The sequence below is a fragment of the Pseudophryne corroboree genome, chromosome 4 (genome assembly GCF_028390025.1).
Source record: "Pseudophryne corroboree isolate aPseCor3 chromosome 4, aPseCor3.hap2, whole genome shotgun sequence".
Taxonomy (NCBI): Eukaryota; Metazoa; Chordata; class Amphibia; order Anura; family Myobatrachidae; genus Pseudophryne; species Pseudophryne corroboree.
Genome location: NC_086447.1, coordinates 898,757,970 through 898,781,138, shown reverse-complemented (window position 1 = coordinate 898,781,138; position 23,169 = coordinate 898,757,970). Strand labels below are relative to the sequence as shown.

Genomic DNA, 23,169 nt, shown 5'->3' with positions numbered 1-23,169 from the left:
GTAGTAGTAGCAGCAGCAGCAGCAGCAGTGGGTAGTAGCAGTGGGTAGTAGTAGTAGCAGCAGCAGTGGGTAGTAGTAGTAGTAGCAGCAGCAGCAGTGGGTAGTAGCAGTGGGTAGTAGTAGTAGCAGCAGCAGTGGGTAGTAGTAGTAGTAGCAGCAGCAGCAGTGGGTAATAGCAGTAGGTAGTAGTAGTAGCAGCAGCAGCAGCAGTGGGTAGTAGCAGTGGGTAGTAGTAGTAGCAGCAGCAGTGGGTAGTAGTAGTAGCAGCAGCAGCAGCAGTGGGTAGTAGCAGTGGGTAGTAGTAGTAGTAGCAGCAGCAGCAGCAGTGGGTAGTAGCAGTGGGTAGTAGTAGTAGCAGCAGCAGTGGGTAGTAGTAGTAGTAGCAGCAGCAGCAGTGGGTAATAGCAGTAGGTGGTAGTAGTAGTAGCAGCAGCAGCAGTGGGTAGTAGCAGTGGGTAGTAGTAGTAGCAGCAGCAGCAGCAGTGGGTAGTAGCAGTGGGTAGTAGTAGTAGCAGCAGCAGTGGGTAGTAGTAGTAGTAGCAGCAGCAGCAGTGGGTAATAGCAGTAGGTGGTAGTAGTAGTAGCAGCAGCAGCAGTGGGTAGTAGCAGTGGGTAGTAGTAGTAGCAGCAGCAGCAGCAGTGGGTAGTAGCAGTGGGTAGTAGTAGTAGCAGCAGCAGTGGGTAGTAGTAGCAGCAGCAGCAGTGGGTAATAGCAGTAGGTAGTAGTAGTAGCAGCAGCAGCAGCAGTGGGTAGTAGCAGTGGGTAGTAGTAGTAGCAGCAGCAGTGGGTAGTAGTAGTAGCAGCAGCAGCAGCAGTGGGTAGTAGCAGTGGGTAGTAGTAGTAGTAGCAGCAGCAGCAGCAGTGGGTAGTAGCAGTGGGTAGTAGTAGTAGCAGCAGCAGTGGGTAGTAGTAGTAGTAGCAGCAGCAGCAGTGGGTAATAGCAGTAGGTGGTAGTAGTAGTAGCAGCAGCAGCAGCAGTGGGTAGTAGTAGCAGCAGCAGTGGGTAATAGCAGTGGGTAGTAGTTGTTGTTTTTCTGCAAAGAACTTAGGGCGCTTTACAGAAATCATGAACTTAAATTCTAATCTGTTTGTCCTGCAGATTTCATACCCCCCGAGTGATGAGGACGATAGTGAAGATTCTGAAGGAGAAAATCAGGAACTTGCACAAATTGACAAAGGTTAGAAGGAAACTGGGGCTCATTCTCACTGTTCTCACTAGTGTCCGCGTCTGGGCTGATATTTTGCTGTCAGCGACTATTCTTTGTCTGGCTCCCTTCATGGCGTTTCTGAAAGCTACCACTCCTAGAAATGTCCGATAACTTTAGGAACCTATTTATCAACAAAGCGCCAATCCTGGCAATATGGGGGGAATACAACTGCCATGAATCACTTCGCCCGGCCGAATCAAAGCGACAAGCTGTGCAGCAGCCCGATTTCACACAAAAGCGTTTGCTTGCCCCATAGGATAGCGAGCGTTTTGGTGTGAATCTGGCATTCGCCGGCCAGGCAAAGGGTGCAAGGTGGGGTTCTGTTGCAGGTGTTTAAATGCCATGACAACAGCAATTCGCACCCTTCGCCGGCAATTGAATTTCCCCCTAAGGCTGATTTTTAACCATTTAGTTTTTGTCCTATTTTGCCAATAATAAAAAAACAAAAAACTCAGAGGCGACTGAGTGATAAGCAGATAGTTATGATGAACACCCCCTGCAATATTTTCTCACTATTCCTGTCGTTATGTTGCAGTGGGGGGGGGGGGGGGGTTGGGGGTGCCATAATGAGATCGTAGCACCTCATGATGTCACCGTTCCCAGCACACTTTACCAGGGTAGCGGCAGGATGCAGGCGGGTTGTCTATTCAGGAGAAATCCCTCCAAATTCGGGTGTCTCCCGGAAATTCTGGGAGAGTAGGCATGTATACTTTCGGTAGATCTGCTGCTCAGTGGACCATATTATAGCACATACAGTACCTGCCGGCTGATCTCGGACATTTATTTAAAGGGGCAATCACTTACACCGCATGGTTTTGCCCTGTAAGAGATTGCCCCTTAAACTTTCAGGTGTATGAATGATCACATCATGAGGTTAGGGATCTTCAGTCTTCAGGACAGTTCACACTAACACCTAATTCAAATAACTATGACAGAGGTTCTCAAACACGGCCCTCAAGGCACCCTAACACTAACAGTCCAGGTTTTAAGTATATCCATGTCTCAGCACAGACTGTCAAATCAAACTGACTGAGGAACTAATTAAGTCACCTGTGGCCAAGCATGGATAAGCTTAAAAGCTGGACTGTTGGGGTTTCTTGAGGGCCGCGTTTGCTAACCTCTAAACTATGGTATTATAGCAGGAAGTGCTCGGGAGAGAAAGAGGGATGTGGGTGTGTACAAAATGATGACATTCAGAATGTCAACATGAACAGGAGGTTGACGTGTCAAATGTCGGCGTTCAGTCTCTGCATTGATAATGGTGGTCATTCCGAGTTGTTCGCTCGCTTGCAGTTTTTAGCAGCCGTGCAAACGCTATGCCGCCTCCCACTGGGAGTGTATTTTAGCTTAGCAGAAATGTGAACGAAAGGATCGCACAACGGCTACAAAGTTTTTTTTTCTGCAGTTTTAGAGTAGCTCAATACCTACTCAGCGCTTGCGATGACTTCAAACTGTTCAGTTCCTGTTTTGACGTCACAAACACGCCCTGCGTTCGTCCAGCCACGCCTGCGTTTTTCCTGGCACGCCTGCGTTTTTCCTGGCACGCCTGCGTTTTTCCGAACACTCCCTGAAAACGGTCAGTTTCCGCCCAGAAACGCCCACTTCATGTCAATCACTCTGCGGCCAGCAGTGCGACTGAAAAGCTTCGCTAGGCCATGTGTGAAACTACATCGTTCGTTGTAAAATTACTTTGTGCGTGCGCATTGCGCCGCATACGCATGCGCAGAAGTGCCTTTTTTTGCCTCATCGCTGCACAGCGAACGAAAGCAGCTAGCGATCAACTCGGAATGACCACCTATATACCATCGTTGCCAAGTGTCTGTATGCATTTGTGAAGGCTGACATTTGACATGTTGATCATCTGGATTTGCGAGTTAATTATGCCTATGCCTAGCCATAGTCTAACCATTACCCCTAAATAGTAACAACATTATGTACATATGTCAATATACATATGTCATCTACAATTTGCATTTTAGCGATTTTGTATAGTTCTACGTATTCACTTGGGTAACGGCGTAACTTTAAAAGCATGTTTTATCCGCTAACTAAAAATGCAGTAGGATCCCATACCAGACAGAAATAGCTCTTTAATAAGAAGCCGTGAGAAATTCAAATCACAAGATTCGTTAATCCCTCGGAGTCTTATAAAGCAGAGGTTGGTAAATGGAAGAGCGGTTCAGTTATGGGACAGCACTTTAAACGAGTATAGATTAATTTGATGCTAATAGATTTACCGAGCTGCTGACCGCCCGTTGATCTGTCTCGCTTTTGAGTCATGTGAAAAATCATATGAGCTCATCGTTTTCACTGTTCCTTGTTTGTCCGCCACAGAGAGAAGACGGAATTGTATTCTGACCCCTTTAGCAACAAACCAGCTGCAGAACCAAGAGAACCAGTGCTGCAAAGTGAGGTCCCTCTTCCACCCCGGCCTGGACCGACACAGCTCGGAGGAGGAGCTGGAACGCATCAGTCGGGAGTTTGCGGCGGAGAAACGCAAGTGGTCACAAGTCAGCCGGCTGAGCTGCCACAGCGACAACACGTCATCCAGCGACGAGGAGGTGAAACATTTGTGCGCAATGTCCTTCAGGCCTGTTGAGCAGGCTGACGGCCTCCACGGAATTCCCAGCCCCGTCCTGTTTAGTGCCTCCCCTCCTAAAAGACTGCAGCCCCTAACTCGGAACCCGGGGTCTCGACCTCTTATATTCTCTAGTATGGGCTCCACTTTTGACCAAGGAATGCCCTGTAAAAGACACAGACAAGGTTTCGGAGACAAGAACAGCAGACCCAGCCTGGACTTGGAAAAGATGCAACAGGTACGTCCAGAAGGCCTATCCTATAAGCAGCCTACATTAATCCTTGCAGGGACCAGTCATGTGACCTGCTGCATGTTGCAGAGGAAGGGCCCTGCCATTCCATTATTGAGGAATTTGGAACAAATATGGCGGAGTACTGCTGAGCTGCACGCAGTGCGCCATGTGACTGGTTACAGCCACTACAGTATTAATACTTTATGTAGTCTTCTTGCCCATACCCAGCGTGTTTCCTTGTATACTGCCTCCTGCATATTCTGTATGGCACTTGTTTGTTATATACCTTACCCATTATTTCTTATGTACAATTGTAATAAGTTGCTGTTCTTGTATTTTAGTGTTCCTGACTGTCCTGTAATCTATTTGCTTGTTTAATCTGTTGGGCCTGCGCTTCTTTATATTATTCTGGGTTTCTGCAGGCAAGGGGGTGCTGCGGAGTTTTGTGGTGCCATATAAATGAACAAATAAACTTCACTTCCCTTCCCGCATGACAGCAACAGAATAGGTCACCAGGGGTATATGTAATGGTCTGAGCGCCCCAAGCAAAGCGAGGGACTGGCACCCCACAATATCCATATTTAAAATAGGGACAGTGGGTTGAACAAGTGGCGTGGTCTCATGGGGAAGGGGTGTGGTCACACAATAGTAACCCCAATTAAAATTACTCTACACAGTAGAGCCCCTTGCTCACATTACACCGCATAGTAGATTCCCTTATTAACTTTACACCACACAGTAGTGCCCCTTATTCATATTACAACACAGTAGTGCCCCTTATACACGTTATGCCATACAGTAGTACCCCTTATACGTGTTACACCACACAGTAATACTCCTTATACTCATTACGCCACACAGTAGTACCCCTTATACATGTTACACCACACAGTAATACTCCTTATACACATTACGCCACACAGTAGTACCCCTTATACATGTTACACCACACAGTAATACTCCTTATACACATTATGCCACACAGTAGTACCCCTTATACATGTTACACCACACAGTAATACTCCTTATACACATTATGCCACACAGTAGTACCCCTTATACATGTTACACCACACAGTAATACTCCTTGTACACATTACGCCACACAGTAGTACCCCTTATACATGTTACACCACACAGTAATACTCCTTATACTCTTTACGCCACACAGTAGTACCCCTTATACATGTTACACGATACAGTAATACTCCTTATACACATTATGCCACACAGTAGTACCCCTTATACATGTTACACGATACAGTAATACTCCTTATACTCATTACGCCACACAGTAGTACCCCTTATACATGTTACACCACACAGTAATACTCCTTATACACATTACGCCACACAGTAGTACCCCTTATACATGTTACACCACACAGTAATACTCCTTATACACATTACGCCACACAGTAGTACCCCTTATACATGTTACACCACACAGTAATACTCCTTATACTCATTATGCCACACAGTAGTGCTCCTTATACTGTACATTGGTGTATCTGTAATGGTTGTAGGGTGTGCGGTGTGCATGGGCCCCTGGGTCCTGGGACACACACACTGCAAACCCTGCACTCATATACTGTAATTATACCCCTCCAGAATTCCAAAGCGGCCGGCTCTGCAGACTTAAAACACTGGTGAAATGACACAGCGCCCATTTTCCCGGTGATTTGCCCAAGTGCAGTAGATATGTCCCTGGGAACAATGTGTGAGCACCATTTTCCTGGAGACCAGCACAAAGACAGTGTCTACACCACTGCCAGAGAGGAACGGGACCAGTGCAGAGCCTGCTGTCTTAATCCGTCCCTGCCCTTATACACTTTATGCCACACAGTAGTGCCCCAGGCACATTATGCCCACATAAGAATCCTTATCACACCCAAGGTTCCCTTTCGTGGAGACATCCGCATCATAGCTTTTGTCAAAACTCATCATTTACAGATATAATGTAATATGGTATTAATACGGCCGGTATGTTGTCACCTTCTGTACATGCTAGGACATAGGAAGCGTTGTTCCCCTATTCTACCTCCCTATGCCTTGGCTGGTAGCAGCTGCAGCCCAACACCATCAGGCTCCTGCCTGCCACTACTATATTATTCTATCCCTTACCATAAGTGGCACGGCAGGGCGGTGCTCCTCCTAGTGTTTTTGGGCCCTGCGGCTCTGGAGAGTGGCATCCTAGCCGAGGGGTAGATACCCCCGCTTCAGGTCACTATCGATTATTATCTACATATATTTATTAGTGTCTGTTAATGTTACAACAAATGTCTATATTATAATGTATAAAGTACTCCCTGTAAGCTGTTGTGTATATCGGCCCTGGCGTCCTGCTATTATGCGGTCATGAAGGCATCAGTGACTTCTAATATCCTTAGGGTGAGAGGCTGTTAGGCGCGTTCGGCTTCCGGAATGTCTACTATACCAGCGGCTTTGCGACATGTGTCATAGAACTGGTTTCTGCTTGCAGGCTATGGAGAAATCCGTTTCCATATCTGGCAGTTATATGCGCAGCGCGAGGCTAATAGACTCTGGCCCTTAGAATTTGAAATAGTTCATCTGTTATATAGGGTGTTGACCTACTGTAGTTGAGCGAGTTCTTGTTTTACTGCGAGTGGGCGAGATAGAAACCATGACAAATTTTTATGATAAAATCTCCTAAGACATATGTGCTTCTGCAACCTAACCCTAACCCCTATGCCTTACCTTAACCTTCCCTTCTACAGACTAACCCTAACCCCTATCCCATGTGCCTTACCCTAACCTTCCCTTCTGCAACCTAACCCCAACCCCTATCCCATGTGCCTTACCCTAACCTTCCCTTCTGCAGACTAACCCTAACCCCTACCCCATGTGCCTTACCCTAACCGTCCCGTTCTCCAGACTAACCCTAACCCCTACCCCATGTGCCTTACCCTAACCGTCCCGTTCTCCAGACTAACCCTAACCCCTCCCCCAAGTGCCTAACTTTAACCGTCCCCTTCTGCAACCTAACCCTAACCCCTATGCCTTATCCTAACCTTCCCTTCTGCAGACTAACCCTAACTCTTATCTCATGTGCCTTACCCTAACCTTTCCTTCTGCAACCTAACCCTAACCCATACCCCATGTGCCTTACCCTAACCTTCCCTTTCTGCAACCTAACCCTAACCCCTATCCCATGTGCGTTACCCTAACCGTCCCTTTATTCAGACTAACCCTAACCCCTCCCCAAGTGCCTTACCCTAACCATCCCCTTCTGCAACCTAACCCTAACCCCTACCCCATGTGCCTTACCCTAACCGTCCCATTCTGCAGACTAACCCTAACCCCTCCCCCAAGTGCCTTACCCTAACCGTCCCCTTCTGCAACCTAACCCTAACCCCTATGCCTTATCCTAACCTTCCCTTCTGCAGACTAACCCTAACCCCTATCCCATGTGCCTTACCCTAACTGTCCCTTTATCCAGACTAACCCTAACCCCTCCCCAAGTACCTTACCCTACCCATCCCCTTCTGCAACCTAACCCCTATCCCATGTGCCTTACCCTAACCGTCCCTTTATCCAGACTAACCCTAACCCCTCCCCAAGTGCCTTACCCTAACCATCCCCTTCTGCAACCTAACCCCTACCCCAAGTGCCTTACCCTACCCATCCCCTTCTGCAACCTAACCCTAACCCCTATCCCATGTGCCTTACCCTACCCATCCCCTTCTGCAACCTAACCCTAACCCCTATCCCATGTGCCTTACCCTAACTGTCCCTTTATCCAGACTAACCCTAACCCCTCCCCAAGTACCTTACCCTAACCATCCCCTTCTGCAACCTAACCCCTACCCCAAGTGCCTTACCCTACCCATCCCCTTCTGCAACCTTACCCTAACCCCTATCCCATGTGCCTTACCCTAACCATCCCCTTCTGCAACCTAACCCGATCCCCTATCCCATGTGCTTTCCATAACTGTCCCGTTCTGCAGACTAAAGGCCCATATAGACGGGCCATTGTGGGAGAGATGTGTGCTGGGCGTGCAGGGGGAGACGGGGGGGGGGCGCTCATTTCACCCAGCGGGTGAAGTGAGCGAGCCGCTCAGGCCAATCTAGCACCAGAGATAGCGATGCGCGGGGCTGCGCATCGCTAGCGCTGTAGGGGGTACACACGGAGCGATAATGCTTAAATTCTAAGCAATCTAGTCAGATTGTTTAGAATATCGCTCCGTGAGTACCCCCCTTAACCCTAACCTCTATCCCATGTGCCTTACCCTAACCTTCCCTTCTGCAGACTAACCCCTATCCCATGTGCCTTACCCTAACCTTCCCTTCTGCAGACTAACCCTAATCCCTATCCCATGTGCCTTACCCTAACCGTCCCGTTCTGCAACCTAACCCCTATCCCATATGCCTTACCCTAACCGTCCCGTTCTGCAACCTAACCCTAACCCCTCCCCCAAATGCCTTACCCTAACCGTCCCCTTCTGCAACCTAACCCCTATCCCATGTGCCTTACCCTAAAAATCATGAAAAATCATGCATCAACCTTTTCTGTGTCAACCTTTTGACCCTGTCGACCGATTGACCATTGACATTTGGTGTCGACTTATTGACTGTCTACGATTTACTGTCTATCTTCCATCCATATTCCCTCTGAATTGGCCCCATAATGGGGGTCATTCCGAGTTGTTCGCTCTTTGCCGATTTTCGCAACGGAGCGATTAATGCGAAAATGCGCATGCGCATGGTACGCAGTGAGCATGCGCTAAGTATTTTAGCACAAAACTTAGTAGATTTACTCATGGCAGAACGAAGATTTTTCATCGTTGAAGTGATCGAAGTGTGATTGACAGGAAGTGGGTGTTTCTGGGCGGAAACTGGCCGTTTTCTGGGAGTGTGCGGAAAAACGCAGGCGTGCCAGGATAAAACGCGGGAGTGTCTGGAGAAACGGGGGAGTGGCTGGCCGAACGCAGGGAGTGTTTGTGACGTCAAACCAGGAACGAAACGGGCTGAGCTGATCGCAGTGTAGGAGTAAGTCTCGAGCTACTCAGAAACTGCTAAGAATTTTCTATTCGCAATTCTGCTAATCTTTCGTTCGCAATTCTGCTAAGCTAAGATACACTCCCAGAGGGCGGCGGCCTAGCGTGTGCAATGCTGCTAAAAGCAGCTAGCGAGTGAACAACTCGGAATGAGGGCCAATGTGCAGTTACTTAATATATTTTGGAAATAGAGTGCTGATGAAATGCAATAATACTAGTTTCTGGAACTGGTGTTTCTAAGATGCTAATCTGTGCAATATAGAGAAACAAGGGTTCATTTTTTTATTCTGGTGACTCGGGGACAGATAGGGCGCTTGTTACTCCAGTCTTACTACATCTCTGCGGTAACTCTGTGTAGGAGCGTACTCGTACAGTGGGGGTCATTCCGAGTTGATCGCACTTAGCAACATTTTGCTGCTGGTGCGATCCACTAGACGCCGCCTATGGGGGAGTGTATTTTAGCATAGCAGGGCTACGAACGCTTGTGCAGCCCTGCTATGCTAAAATAGTTTCAAGCAAATCAAGACCAGCCCTGGACATACTTACCCTGTGCGACGGATCCAGCGATGAAGGTCCCAGCTGTCACGTCAGACATCCGCCCTCCAAACGCCTGGACACGCCTGCGTTCGCCTTACCACGCCCGGGAAACGGTGAGTAGACGCCCCGATCCTCCTTCCCGCTGTCAATCTTCTTGCGATCGCACCTGCGATCGCTTTCATCGGTCAAGGCGTCGTTCCCCGGCGACGGCCATCGCTGGGCAACGACGCGTGCGCACAATGCGGGTGCCGTACAGCTGCAGTTCCGACCCGTTCGCACCGCAGCGATGAACCGCTGCGTGCGAACGGGTCGGAATGACTCCCAGTAATCTGCAATGCAATCACCATGCATTCCATTCTGTGCCCCATGAGCTAAGACCGTCTATTCGTAATGATAAATCCACAAAACCTTTAACTCCCAGAAGTGAAACGCCTCCTCCTATGTGTATACACAGATGGATAACTCCGTAGGTGATGTATAGGGGGCACGATGAGCCACTATGACAGAAAAAGTAACTCCTATATAAATTATAATAGTAGAGAAACTGAACTGTAATAATTTAAACGAATGCCCTGTTTTCTGTGCATTACCTAGACAGCTTCTGCGGCTCGCCCCCCCAAATATTTGAGAGGCACCAGTCAAAGTACTGGGGCGCAGGGCCGACATCCAGTGGCGTATCTAGCCATTGACCAGGATGGCACTCGTCAGGGGCACCAGCCAGTAGGGGGCGCCAACCTGGCTGTTCCACCCGCTAGGGCCACCATCAGGGTGTACTGCTGAGACTGTAGTACCTGCTACCTGGGCAGCAGTGTGTATTGGCCAGGCCGCCAGCTGCAACCAGCTGGCCGCGTCACTGTTAATGGGATTCACTCCCTAGAGACGTAGCCTAGCAACCGGTTAGTTGCAGCTCTGCCCACTGGACCAATAGGGTGAGAGCAAGGAAGTAGCGTGCGGCTTGCTCTCACGCGGGCTCCGGAGACGGGGAATACACGTGACTGGGGAGGGAGCAGTAAGAAGACGGGTCACTGAGGAGCTACTGTAGATGTGAGTGACCACACTGTATAGGTACAGCGAGAGGGAGTTGGGATGGGTGCCTGAGTATGAGGCTAATACGCCCTACACACTGGGCGATACCAGTGAAAGATATGAACGATCTCGTTCATTAGCTTGCACTGCTATGGAGCCAGGTCGCCCGTCACCTCGGTGGCACATCGCCATGTGTGTAGGGCCCATAAGAAACACTGCTTCACCTATCTTCCCAACAGGGTGCTATGTATTGCAGCTGCTGCAGAACCTCTAGGAACTTTATTCCAAGTGCTGTTCAGTTATGCCTGCCAAGAGTATATGCAGTACCTGTGGGTAACCGATTCATACATAGCCCAATAGTGAAATGTGTAATGTGTGGGTCTATAGGGGTCATTCCGACCCGTTAGCACGCAGCGGTTTTCCGCTGCGGTGCGAATGGGTGCGGAATGCGCATGCGCGGCGGCCGCTGTGTGCGTGCGCGACGTTGCACGGCGACAGGGGTCGCCAGGTTACGCCGTGGCTACCGACGGAAGCGGTTAGAGCGGTGACCGCTAAGAAGATTGACAGGAAGGAGGCGTGGATGGGCGGATCCGGACCGTTGGAGAGCGTTTTCGGGGAGTGGTGAGTAAAATGCAGGCGTGTCCAGGACAACGGAGGGCGGAGGTGTGACGTCAAAGCCGGGTATGTACAGGGCTAGTCTACTTCTGCTTGATTTTTTTTAGCTTAGCAGGGCTGCACAAGCGATCGCAGCCCTGCTAAGCTAAAATACACTCCCCCATAGGCGTGGCCTAGTTGATCGCAGCAGCAGCTAAAAGTTGCTACGTGCGATCAACTCGGAATGACCACCTATATTCTATCGATCTATCTAAATATATAGACACTGGAAAAGCAGGCACTCAGCCAGTCCACACAACATCACAGATCAGACACCAATGTGTATGCACATTTTTTGATGTTTAATCCGTTTTCAAGCAGAAAACAGATTAAACATCTGAAATGTTGCATACACATTGGTGTCTGATATGTGATGTTGTGTGGACCAGTGGCGGAACTGTGGGAAGCAATGGAGTCGCCTGCCGCCGGGCTCCTGACCTGCAGGGGGCACTTCTCCATTGCCTCCCACCCGACAATCCATCGCCGCATCTGACTGGAGTGGACGGAGGAGCTGTGTCATGGCAGCAGCAGCTGCCTCCTTGTATGCACAGAGTGAGCTCAGCTGACAGCTGGCTGCAGATAGGGGGCGCTCCAGCGCACAGCTGCTCACAGGACTTAGAGCTGGCCGGCTGAAGCTCTCTCTTCCTCCGTCATGAGGAGGATAGCAGCAGGTAGGCACTGGCACCACCTGCCTCACCTCAAGCTGCTGGATTGTGTGCGTGTGTGTGTGGTGCATACCTCCACCTGCCTCAAGCTGCTGCATTGTGTGTGTGTGTGTGTGTGTGTGTGTGTGTGTGTGTGTGTGTGGTGCATACCTCCCAACATGACCCTCTCCAGGAGGGACAGAATGCTCTGCTCCTGCACTTCCCTCTTACTGTATGATTGCCATCACCTGTGCTGAAACATCTTTCTTTATTAATTTACCAGTTCAAAACAGGTGATGGCAATCATACATTAAGAAAAAAGTGCAGAAGCAGAGCATTGTGTCCCTCCTGGAGAGGGTCATGTTGGGAGGTGTGGTGTGGTGTGGTGTGTGTGGGGGTGGGGTTGGGGGTGGGGGGAGGTTGTGATTACAGGGGGTATCTTTAATAAATGTTGGCAGGACTGAGTTTGTGTGTGAATGTTTTTAAGTGAGGTGTGTATGTCTGTGTTTTTTAAAGGAAAGTTGTGTGTTCAAGTGAAAGAGGCACGTGTATGTGTAATTGTGTGTAAGTAAAAGTGGCATGTGTGTGTAAGTGAAAGAGGCATGTGTGTGTTTGTGTAATTGTGTGTGTGTGTAAGTGAAAGTGACGTGTGTGTAAAATTGTGTGTAAGTGAAAGTGGCGTGTGTGTAAGTGAGAGGCGTCTGTGTGTGTGTGTGTGTGTGTATAATTATGTGTAAGTAAAAGTGGCATGTGTGTGTGTAATTGTGTGTGTGTGTAAATGAAAGAGGCGTGTGTGTTTGTGTAATTGTGTGTGTGTAAGTGAAAGTGGCGTGTGTGTAATTGTGTGTGTAAGTGAAAGTGACGTATGTGTGTGTAATTGTGTGAAAGTGGCGTGTGTGTAATTGTGTGTAAGTGAAAAAGGCGTGATTGCGTTATCCATTGAAGTCTATGGGTTTCATATCGCACAATGTACCGGGAGAGGGATTGTCAGAATCCCTCTCTGGTAAGAGTCGCTGGTGCATCCGCTGTCTAATGACCACACATGCGTAGTAGGTCCGCAGCATAAAGTAAAGTGATCCCTGATGTGAACGCTTTAGCTTACACATTGGTGGAATATAGCATCCTATATGCTAATGGTTTTTATTTTCTTACATAAATGTTTGAGGGTGGAGCGGAGGTGGGGTGTGGGCGTGGTTGCTGTATCGCATCATTTAAGCCGCGCCCCCCGCTGTGTAATGCCAATATTACCGGCATTATACTGCAGGGGGCGTGGCTATTATGACGTGATTCAACAAGAATCGCGTCATCGACTGCTCGGACCGCCCACTTTACTCACTAAGTGGGCTGCCGGGCAGGGGGGGACCCCAGAAATCGGGAGACTTGCCTGCTCTTCTGGGGAGCCGGGAGGGTCACCCGATTTTCGGGAGCCTCCCGGCCATTCCGGGAGAGTAGGCAAGTATGCCCTGGGCCCATATACCTAATGGGCTTTGGGGGTTTCACATTAAAGGTCTTGACAACTTTTGGTGGAACTGTCTGATTTTACTTTCATCTTGTGTAAAAATTGATTAAACCTGACTGCATTTTGCTTTGACTATTTAATAATCCCTTTGAAAGTCAATCATACCAAAGACGGTGATGAAACTGCTGCGAAGCTCGGGTCAGTGTAGGGTGTGTCATAGTTTTGGCTATTTTTAAGGCTCTGTTATTTATTTTCTTTTTATCTGCATAGTAGAAATGTGAGTTTGCAGCTTGTGTTTGTGGAATTTGCAGTTACCTGGGGCACTGACAGATCTACAGCGACACCTGGGAGAGGAATCACAAGTATATGGCTTTTCTCTTTGACAATCATTCATCTCATTCATCAATCTAGTCCTCTCAATGGCTTATTTACTGTACATGCCTTGGCCATGCTTCAGTTAATGCATACCTCCCAACATGACCCTCTCCAGGAGGGACAGAATGCTCTGCTCCTGGACTTCCCTCTTACTCTATGATTGCCATCACCTGTGCTGAAACACTTTTCTTATCCAGTAACCTGTTCAACACAGGTGATGGCAATCACAAATTGAGAGAAAAGTCCAGAAGCAGAGCATTGTGTCCCTCCTGGAGAGGGTCATGTTGGGAGGTATGCATGACCCTTAATGCCAGCCTAGCATTGGGGGTCATTCCGATTTGTTCGCTCGTTGCTGATTTTCGCTATGCTGCGATTTGTTGCTAAATGCGCATGCGCTAAGTTATTTTACACAAAACTTAGTAGATTTGCTGTGGATCCTGCGGCGCTTTTCAGTCGCACTGCTGATCGGTGAGTGATTGACAGGAAAGGGGCGTTTCTGGGTGGTAACTGAGCGTTTTCCGGGAGTGTGCTAAAAAACGCAGGCGTGTCAGGGAAAAATGCGGGAGTGTCTGGAGAAACGGGGGAGTGGCTGGCCGAATGCAGGGAGTGTTTGTGACGTCAAACCGGGAACTAAACGGACCGAGCTGATCGCAATCCAGGAGTAGGTCTGGAGCTACTTAGAAACTGCAAGAAAATATTTAGTAGCAGTTCTGCTAATCTTTCGTTCGCTATTCTGCTAAGCTAAGATACACTCCCAGAGGGCGGCGGCCTAGCGTGTGCAATGCTGCTAAAAGTAGCTAGCGAGCGAACAACTCGGAATAAGGGCCTTTATTCTGACAGAACAGAACAAGAAACAAACCATCCCAGTTTTGTGCTAACATCGATGTATAAGAGATGCGATTATTCTCGTAATTTTGAGTGAATGTCGCAATGTTGTGTTTGCACGCCTCTTAACATGACCCTCTCCAGGAGGGACAAAGGGCCTAATTCAGACCTGATCGCTAGCAGGCGACTTTTGCACTGCCGCGATCAGATAGTCGCCGCCTACAGTAGGAGTGTATTTTAACTGTGCAAGTGTGCGAACGCATGTGTAGCAGAGCTGTACAAACTGAATTTGTGCAGTATCTGAGTAGGCCAGGACTTAGCCGCTGCGATCACTTCAGCCTGTTCAGGACCGGAATTGACGTCAGACACCCGCCCTGCAAACGCCTGGACACACCTGCGTTTTTCCAAACACTCCCATAAAACGGTCAGTTGACGCCCACAAACGCCTTCTTCCTGTCAATCTCCTTGCGGACGCCCGTGCAAATGGATCATTCAGACAAACCCATCGCTGAGTGGCGATCCGCTTTGTACCCGTACGATGCGCCTGCGCATTGCGGTGCGGCGGTGTATACGCATGCGCAGTTCTGACCTGAACGCCCGCTGTACGAAAACGCAGCCTAGTGATCAGGTCTGAATTAGGCCTAATATGCTCTGCTCCTGGACTTTCCTCTTAATTTATGATTGCCGACACCTGTTTTGCGCTGGTTAATGGATAAGAAAGGCTTTCAGCACAGGTGAGGACAATCATAAATTAAGAGGGAAGTCCAGGAGCAGAGCATTCTGTTCCTCCCGGAGAGGGTCATGTTGGGAGGTATGGTCTATGCACCCTAGCATACAAAAGTGGTTTTATTTATAATCGTCCTAGTACTGGCTGAAACGTTTTGGTATCCTAAATTTTGTTTGCGTTTTTCACCTACTGCGTTTAGTTGTGTCATTTTCTTGTAGTTTCAGTTGCAATAACTATGGCTGTAAACTTTGTGTTCTTGACCTCAATATATTAAAATGCCAATAGTTTTAAATGCAAACATTCGTATTATTGTCTGTTTAAATCTCGTGGATAAACGGAGGGCATTAATATTAAATCTAGGGGTGTTCCACGCTGCTCTGTATTCTACATCATGTGCCTCGTGACTGTGGTTGCCATGCCAGTAACATGACACTGTGGAAATTCAGCAGATTTATCTATCTACTAATTTTCGTTACAGTGCAATTATACTCTAGGTGAAGTTTTTTCTCGCACAGAAAGATAATTTACCCATACTTACCAACTTGGCTGCCACCACCTGCGGCACATAAGAGGCGTGGCCGGAATGCAGGTGGTCTGTCCAGGGGCGTGGCGGCACGATCGCGACTTTGTGGCCTCGTCTCCTGTTCTACAGTGCCCAGAAAACAGGCACTGTGTAGCGGGGGCAGGGCTACAATGACTCAATTCACTGCAAATCACGTCATCAGGTGCCATCGGCCCGTCCATTTGTACTCTATTGTGGGTGAGCCGAGAGGGGGAAGCAGGGGGGCTGTACGGGTATGCAGGAGCCTTGCCTGCCTTTCTGGGGGGCCGGGAGCGCAAATGCACTCCCTGCACCTATGGTAGCTATGCCCTGTATATAACACATGTAACTGTGACAGGGAAGGTGGCCTCTCTCAGCTCTGGCCCCATAGCAACTGCACTCCCTGCACTTATGGTAGCTACGCCCTGTATATAACACATGTAACTGTGACAGGGAAGGTGGCTCCTCTCAGCTCTGGGCCCCATAGCAGCTGCACTCCCTGCACCTATGGTAGCTACACCCCTGTATATAACACATGTAACTGTGACAGGGAAGGTGGCTCCTCTCAGCCCCATAGCAACTGCACTGCCTGCACCTATGGTAGCTACGCCCTGTATATAACACATGTAACTGTGACAGGGAAGGTGGCTCCTCTCAGCTCTGGGCCCCATAACAGCTGCACTCCCTGCACCTATGGTAGCTACACCCCTGTATATAACACATGTAACTGTGACAGGGAAGGTGGCCACTCTCAGCTCTGGGGCCCATAGCAGCTGCACTCCCTGCACCTATGGTAGCTACACCCTGTATATAACACATGTAACTGTGACAGGGAAGGTGGCTCCTCTCAGCTCTGGGCCCCATAGCAACTGCAATCTCTGCACCTATTGCAGCTACACCCTGTATATAACTCATGTAACTGTGACAGGGAAGGTGGCCCCTCTCAGCTCTGGGCCCCATAGCAGCTGCACTGCCTGCAACTATGGTAGCTACACCCCTGTATATTACACATGTAACTGTGACAGGGAAGGTGGCTCCTCTCAGCTCTGGGCCCCATGGCAGCTGCACTCCCTGCACCAATGGTAGCTACACCCTGTATATAACACATGTAACTGTGACAGGGAAGGTGGCCCCTCTCAGCTCTGGGCCCCATAGCAGCTGCACTCCCTGCACCTATGGTAGCTACACCCTGTATATAACACATGTAACTGTGACAGGGAAGGTGGCCCCTCTCAGCTCTGGGCCCCATAGCAGCTGCACTTCCTGCACCTATGGTAGCTACACCCTGTATATAACACATGTAACTGTGACATGGAAGGTGGCTCCTCTCAACTCTGGGCCCCATAGCAACTGCACTCTCTGCACCTATTGTAGCTACACCCTGTATATAACACATGTAACTGTGACAGGGAAGGTGGCCCCTCTCAGCTCTGGGCCCCATAGCAGCTGCACTCCCTGCACCTATGGTAGCTACACCCTGTATATAACACATGTAACTGTGACAGGGAAGGTGGCCCCTCTCAGCCCCATAGCAGCTGCACTTCCTGCACCTATGGTAGCTACACCCTGTATATAACACATGTAACTGTGACAGGGAAGGTGGCTCCTCTCAGCTCTGGGCCCCTAAGCAACTGCACTCTCTGCACCTATAGTAGCTACACCTTGTATATAACACATGTAACTGTGACAGGGAAGGTGGCCCCTCTCAGCTCTGGGCCCCATAGCAGCTGCACTCCCTGCACCTATGGTAGCTACACCCTGTATATAACACATGTAACTGTGACAGGGAAGGTGGCCCCTCTCAGCTCTGGGCCCCATAGCAGCTGCATTCCCTGCACCTATGGCAGCTACACTCTGTATATAACACATGTAACTGTGACAGGGAAGGTGGCCCCTCTCAGCTCTGGGCCCCATAGCAGCTGTACTGCCTGCACCTATGGTAGCTACACCCTGTATATAACACATGCAGCTGTGACAGGGAAGGTGGCAGTGTGGCACGCTAACGGGGGCATGACCAGTGGGGGAAAGTGGGCAGTCTGGGGGCGTGGCATCACAATTGCGTCATCGTAGCCCCCCCCCCCCCCCCCCCCCTGCTAGACAGTGCCGAGAAAACAGGCACTGTGTAGCAGGGAGCAGAGCTACAATGATGCGATTCAGCGTGAATCGCGTCATCGTATCCCTCTCGGGCCGCCGACTTGTTATTTGCTGTGAGCAGCCGAGGGGTGGTGCATGGTGCTGCCAGGGAAAGCAGGAGACTTGCCCACCTTTCCGGGGGGTTGGGATGGCCACCCGATTTTTGGGAGCCTCCCGGCCATTCTAGGAGGGTAGGCAAGTATGCCTTGGTGCGTTGTCTGTAAGGGTACATGACCCTTTATTTTATTTATTTATTTTGAAAGCTTAATTACGTCAAATGAAAATAATCTGAATTACACTCGGAGGCGTAGCGAGGGCGGCGCTGGTGGAGCTCATGCTCTAGGCGCCTGTCTCTGGTACGGGCGCTGCAGTCCCGCCAGCAGTTAACACTGCGCTGCCAGCGGCATGTCACACAGTGCTTGGTGGCTGCGCTGCGGGAGGCAGAGGGATGGATGCTCTCCACTGCGCCACCAGCACAATAACGTTTTTTTTTCTTCTGGGCACAGCGCACGACGTCATGACGTCTGTGTGCTGTGACTGAAGACCAGGAGGAGCCGCAGCGACGAGGAGCTCAGCAGTCACTTATCCGGGACGAGGGCAGGAGAGGTAAGTGTATTTGCTGGAGAGACAGGGGGGCGAGGGGGCAGCCAGCCAGCCGTATAGAGACAAGACACAGGTGGGGAGGCAGTCATGAAAAATCACTGGGGGAAGGCATCCATGGGGAGACCCAGGGGGTCAACAAGACACAGGGGGAGAGGCAGCCATGGGGAGACACAGGGGGAGAGGCAGCCATGGGGAGACACAGGGGGAGAGGCAGCCATGGGGAGACCCGGGGGGGGGGGGGGGGAGGCAAGACACAGGGGGAGAGGCAGCCATGGGGTACACAGGGGGAGAGGCAGCCATGGGGTACACAGGGGGAGAGGCAGCCATGGGGAGACACAGGGGGAGAGGCAGCCATGGGGGTACACAGGGGGAGAGGCAGCCATGGGGGTACACAGGGGGAGAGGCAGCCATGGGGGTACACAGGGGGAGAGGCAGCCATGGGGGTACACAGGGGGAGAGGCAGCCATGGGGAGACCCGGGGGGGGGGGGGGGGGGAGGCAAGACACAGGGGGAGAGGCAGCCATGGGGAGACACAGGGGGAGAGGCAGCCATGGGGAGACACAGTGGGAGAGGCAGCCATGGGGAGACACAGTGGGAGAGGCAGCCATGGGGAGACACAGGGGGAGAGGCAGCCATGGGGAGACACAGGGGGAGAGGCAGCCATGGGACACAGGGGGAGAGGCAGCCATGGGGTACACAGGGGGAGAGGCAGCCATGGGGAGACACAGGGGGAGAGGCAGCCATGGGGTACACAGGGGGAGAGGCAGCCATGGGGAGACACAGGGGGAGAGGCAGCCATGGGGAGACACAGGGGGAGAGGCAGCCATGGGGAGACACAGGGGGAGAGGCAGCCATGGGGAGACACAGGGGGAGAGGCAGCCATGGGGTACACAGGGGGAGAGGCAGCCATGGGGAGACACAGGGGGAGAGGCAGCCATGGGGAGACACAGGGGGAGAGGCAGCCATGGGGAGACACAGGAGAGGCAGCTTTTGGGAGAGACGGAGGATGAGGAAGGCATGGAGAGACACCCCTTTAATTTAACCCCACATGCACACTTGGGGGGGGGGCGCCATAGCATGTGCTCCGGGTGCTGTGGCTACACGCTACACCTCTGATTATACTAGGGCTCTATATCGTACTGGATACAGTCCTGTGCATACCTCCCAACTGTACCGATTTTCCCGTGTTTTGGGGACTGTCCCGCCTGTCCTACCCGCGGGCCGCAGTGTCCTGCAGTGGGGCAGTTGGGAGAAAGAGAGGGGGCATGCCAGCAGGTCACAGAGCGCTGGGCATGCCCCCTCAGTGATGAAAATGAGGGCGTGGCTCACAATCGCGCGAGCAAATGACCCTCCTCACGATAAAGAACAGTTGGGAGGTATGCTATGTACTCAGACCAATTTGTGGCCAGCCAGAGTTTCCTGTGTAAGTGTGTACACAAATACATGACAGAACTTGGCACCGGCACAGTTGTTTATATTTACCTTTAGGAGTCTATCTATTACTCAGAGCTCCTGGTATAGGTAAGATGTAAGGGAGTTTAGTGTAAGCTGTTCAGGCGATACTGGCAGAGTGGTAAGTTACGTTATCCCTTTTCCGGACCAGTCTCTCCAGTTATGTGCAAGTGGGAGCACTTCTCAGGAGTCCATTGTACTGAACACAATGCATGATAACTCAGGGTTATCCCCAACATTAAATGCTGTAGGAGCTGACAAATTACTATAACGCACGCAGTAAAGGTGAATGTGACAGACGAGTAGCGTGCTCTGCATGACGTGCGCTTAGGGAGTACTTGCCATTGTCAGGAAGGTTTTATTCCATTGTGTAAGTCACTGTCTGAGACTTACCTGGGTTACCTAAGGCTGCAGAGTAAATAAGATTAGCGCTGCTTCCACTTTCCACTCTGGTCACTAATTAGTAATTAGTGTTAGAAAGCTTTACTAATGGATAAACGAGCGTCGGTCACGTGCTGGAGTCAGTACAGAACTGAGCGAGTCAGACTAGAAAATACAGGTCTGCGATGACTTTGTGTTAATCATTGCTACATGTGTTCTGGAGATATTCAATGTTCAATACTTCTTTAGACTAACAGGCCGCTTACCATAAAGCCATTTAGAACCCGCTGAGATTCACCAACGCATTGCATTAACAGTTCTGCCCCAATCTCGGGGGCTAACATTGGCCAGACCATCTGTGTGAAAGAGTGGTATTCAGTATGCCGGCTGTTGGGATCCCGGCGCTCAGTATAACGGCGCTAGAATCCCGACACCCGGCATACCGACAACTATTCTTCCTCTTGGGGGTCCACGACCCCCCTGGAGGGAGAATAAATAGCGTTGCGCGCATAGCGCGCCACTGTGCCCACAGCGTGGTGAGCGCAGCGAGCCCGCAAGGGGCTCATTGCGCTCGCCCAGCTGTCAGTATGCCGGCAGTCAGTATCCCGGCGCCGGTATGCTGTCCGCCGGGATCCCGGCTGTTGGCATACCATACTACACCCATGTGAAATATGCACTGCTCAATAACTTGAGAGGCTTGATGAACAATATGTGTAAGTAGAGGATGCCCCCATGGTACTTGATGCCACTGTTGCAAGAAGTGTGGGTTTTATGGGGCCCGGGGTGAGCAGAATCCCACCAACCTTGCTGTGATCTTCTAAACATGCGTGTGCTGGTGCAGGGCCCTCTGAATGGCAGAGCGGATTGTTTAGCTGGCATGTAGCGGTTGTAGCAGAGATCCTACTTATTAAGATTATTGGGGGTAATTCCAAGTTGATCGCAGCAGGAAATTTTTTAGCAGTTGGGCAAAACCATGTGCACTGCAGGGGGGGGGGGCAGATATAACATTTGCAGAGAGAGTTAGATTTGTGTGGGTTATTTGTTTCTGTGCAGGGTAAATACTGGCTGCCTTACTTTTACACTGCAATTTAGATTGCAGATTTAACTCACCACACCCAAATCTATCTCTCTGCACATGTTACATCAGCCTCCCCTGCAGTGCACATGGTTTTGCTCAACTGCTAAAAAATTTCCTGCTGCGATCAACTTGGAATTACCCCCATTGTTCCTTAAGGTGCAGACACACTAGACGACGTGCTCTATGAACGTCGTCGTCTAGTGTTTCCCCCTCCTGGGCCGGGCGGTCGGGCATACACACTGAGCGATATGACGACCGTATCGCTCAGTGACGTCATGCTGCGGCCGGGCCATGCGGACTACTCTTCGTCAACAGTCCAGATTGAGCATGCATGCACGGCCAAGAACGAGGGCCGTTAAAGAACATTGGGGCTGCACATCGGTCGTCATCGCCGGCATACACATTTGCCGAGAAAGTGAACTACGTCGCTCAGGAAGGGTGAAAATGAGCAACGTTGTTCATTTTATCGGCAAGTGTGTATGCACCTTTAGTTTCTTGCTTGCATTCTACCCCTGGATTTGGAGTTGTCATTCTTACTTAGAGAAGGATTAGTAGTTGGATTGGGATGGGAGGGGGGGGGGATTATATTGTGCTGTGGTCTGTGGAGTAAGTAGATTATAGGGTGGTATATACATGGCAGGAAGGTAGGAAGATGTGCATCCCTGATGAAGTCAGCACCAGCCGAAACGCATTGAAACCCTCCTTATGAAGGATTACCCAACCAGATACAGTATACCCTAACAAGAAGAATCTTCAATACAACCCCCACCATCCAGAATAAACTGAAGTGCGTGTACTGATGACAATACTTGCGCATAACCATATAAGGCAGCAGCTCACAGACCTCTTAAGTATGACTGGGCTTAATACCTTCTCTACAAGGCAGTAACCAGCATCCGAACCACATAGAACCCCAATACCAGTCCATACTACTACTATAATCTGTGTACTGTCGTGTGCGGGTGCTTTGTCTTCTTTTAAGATAATATTTTTATTTATTTTTTTTACTTAAAATGGGCGAATAAAGGTTTGAGGAATGTTTTATTAGATTAAAATGTTTTCACACTTGTTTGGACTCTTTTGGTATAGTGACAGGGGTATCGAGGCCCGCTGTTTATTATGCAGGAACTACTGAGGTTACCCTCCTAGGGGTCCCGATCATGTTCATTACTCTTAGCCCACCAAGCATAGCTCACCCTCCTGCATTCTGTCTTCTTCCTAGTGAAATAGAACAGGGGGTGTAATGAGATTTGCAGCATGATCAGCTGGACGGTGGGGTGGGGTTAGGAGACGGTGGATAGGAAACAATGAGATTAATTGAGGAACACCTTTTGGCTTCCTTTTCCCTTTCTTTAAAGCGTCTGTTTTAAAAGCAATAATATTGAATACATTTAAATGGCACCTACTGTCTACACACAGCGTAGGCTTCCGCGGGCTGATTGAATATTCATGAGACGGTAGTCTATCAATAAATTAATAACCAGTGGCTCATGAATATTAATCTCGGTAATGTCACTGATTCCTGGCAAATTGATGAGCCGCTAATCGGTTGAGGGAACAAATTGGCTGCCGCCTTTATAGCGGACTTAAGGCTTGCTTCGTCTAGGAGAGCGGTTTTCTATTCTGAGAGCTTTGTGTATGCGCAGTGCGTAAAAAAGTTAAGGTGCGTACACATGGTGAGATCCTTGCTATGTACG

At 50.0% G+C, this 23,169-nt stretch overlaps 1 protein-coding gene across 2 annotated transcripts in view; it reads left to right on the top strand.

The window, feature by feature from the left end:
- LOC134910632 (uncharacterized) overlaps positions 1 to 23,169 on the top strand; it is a 178,907-nt gene that overhangs the window by 66,493 nt on the left and 89,245 nt on the right. For both annotated transcript variants that reach the window (XM_063918899.1, XM_063918898.1), the window contains exons 2-3: positions 1,101 to 1,179; positions 3,544 to 4,025. In XM_063918899.1, the coding sequence (XP_063774969.1) occupies positions 1,101 to 1,179; positions 3,544 to 4,025 (561 nt within the window). The remainder of the gene's footprint in view (positions 1 to 1,100; positions 1,180 to 3,543; positions 4,026 to 23,169) is intronic.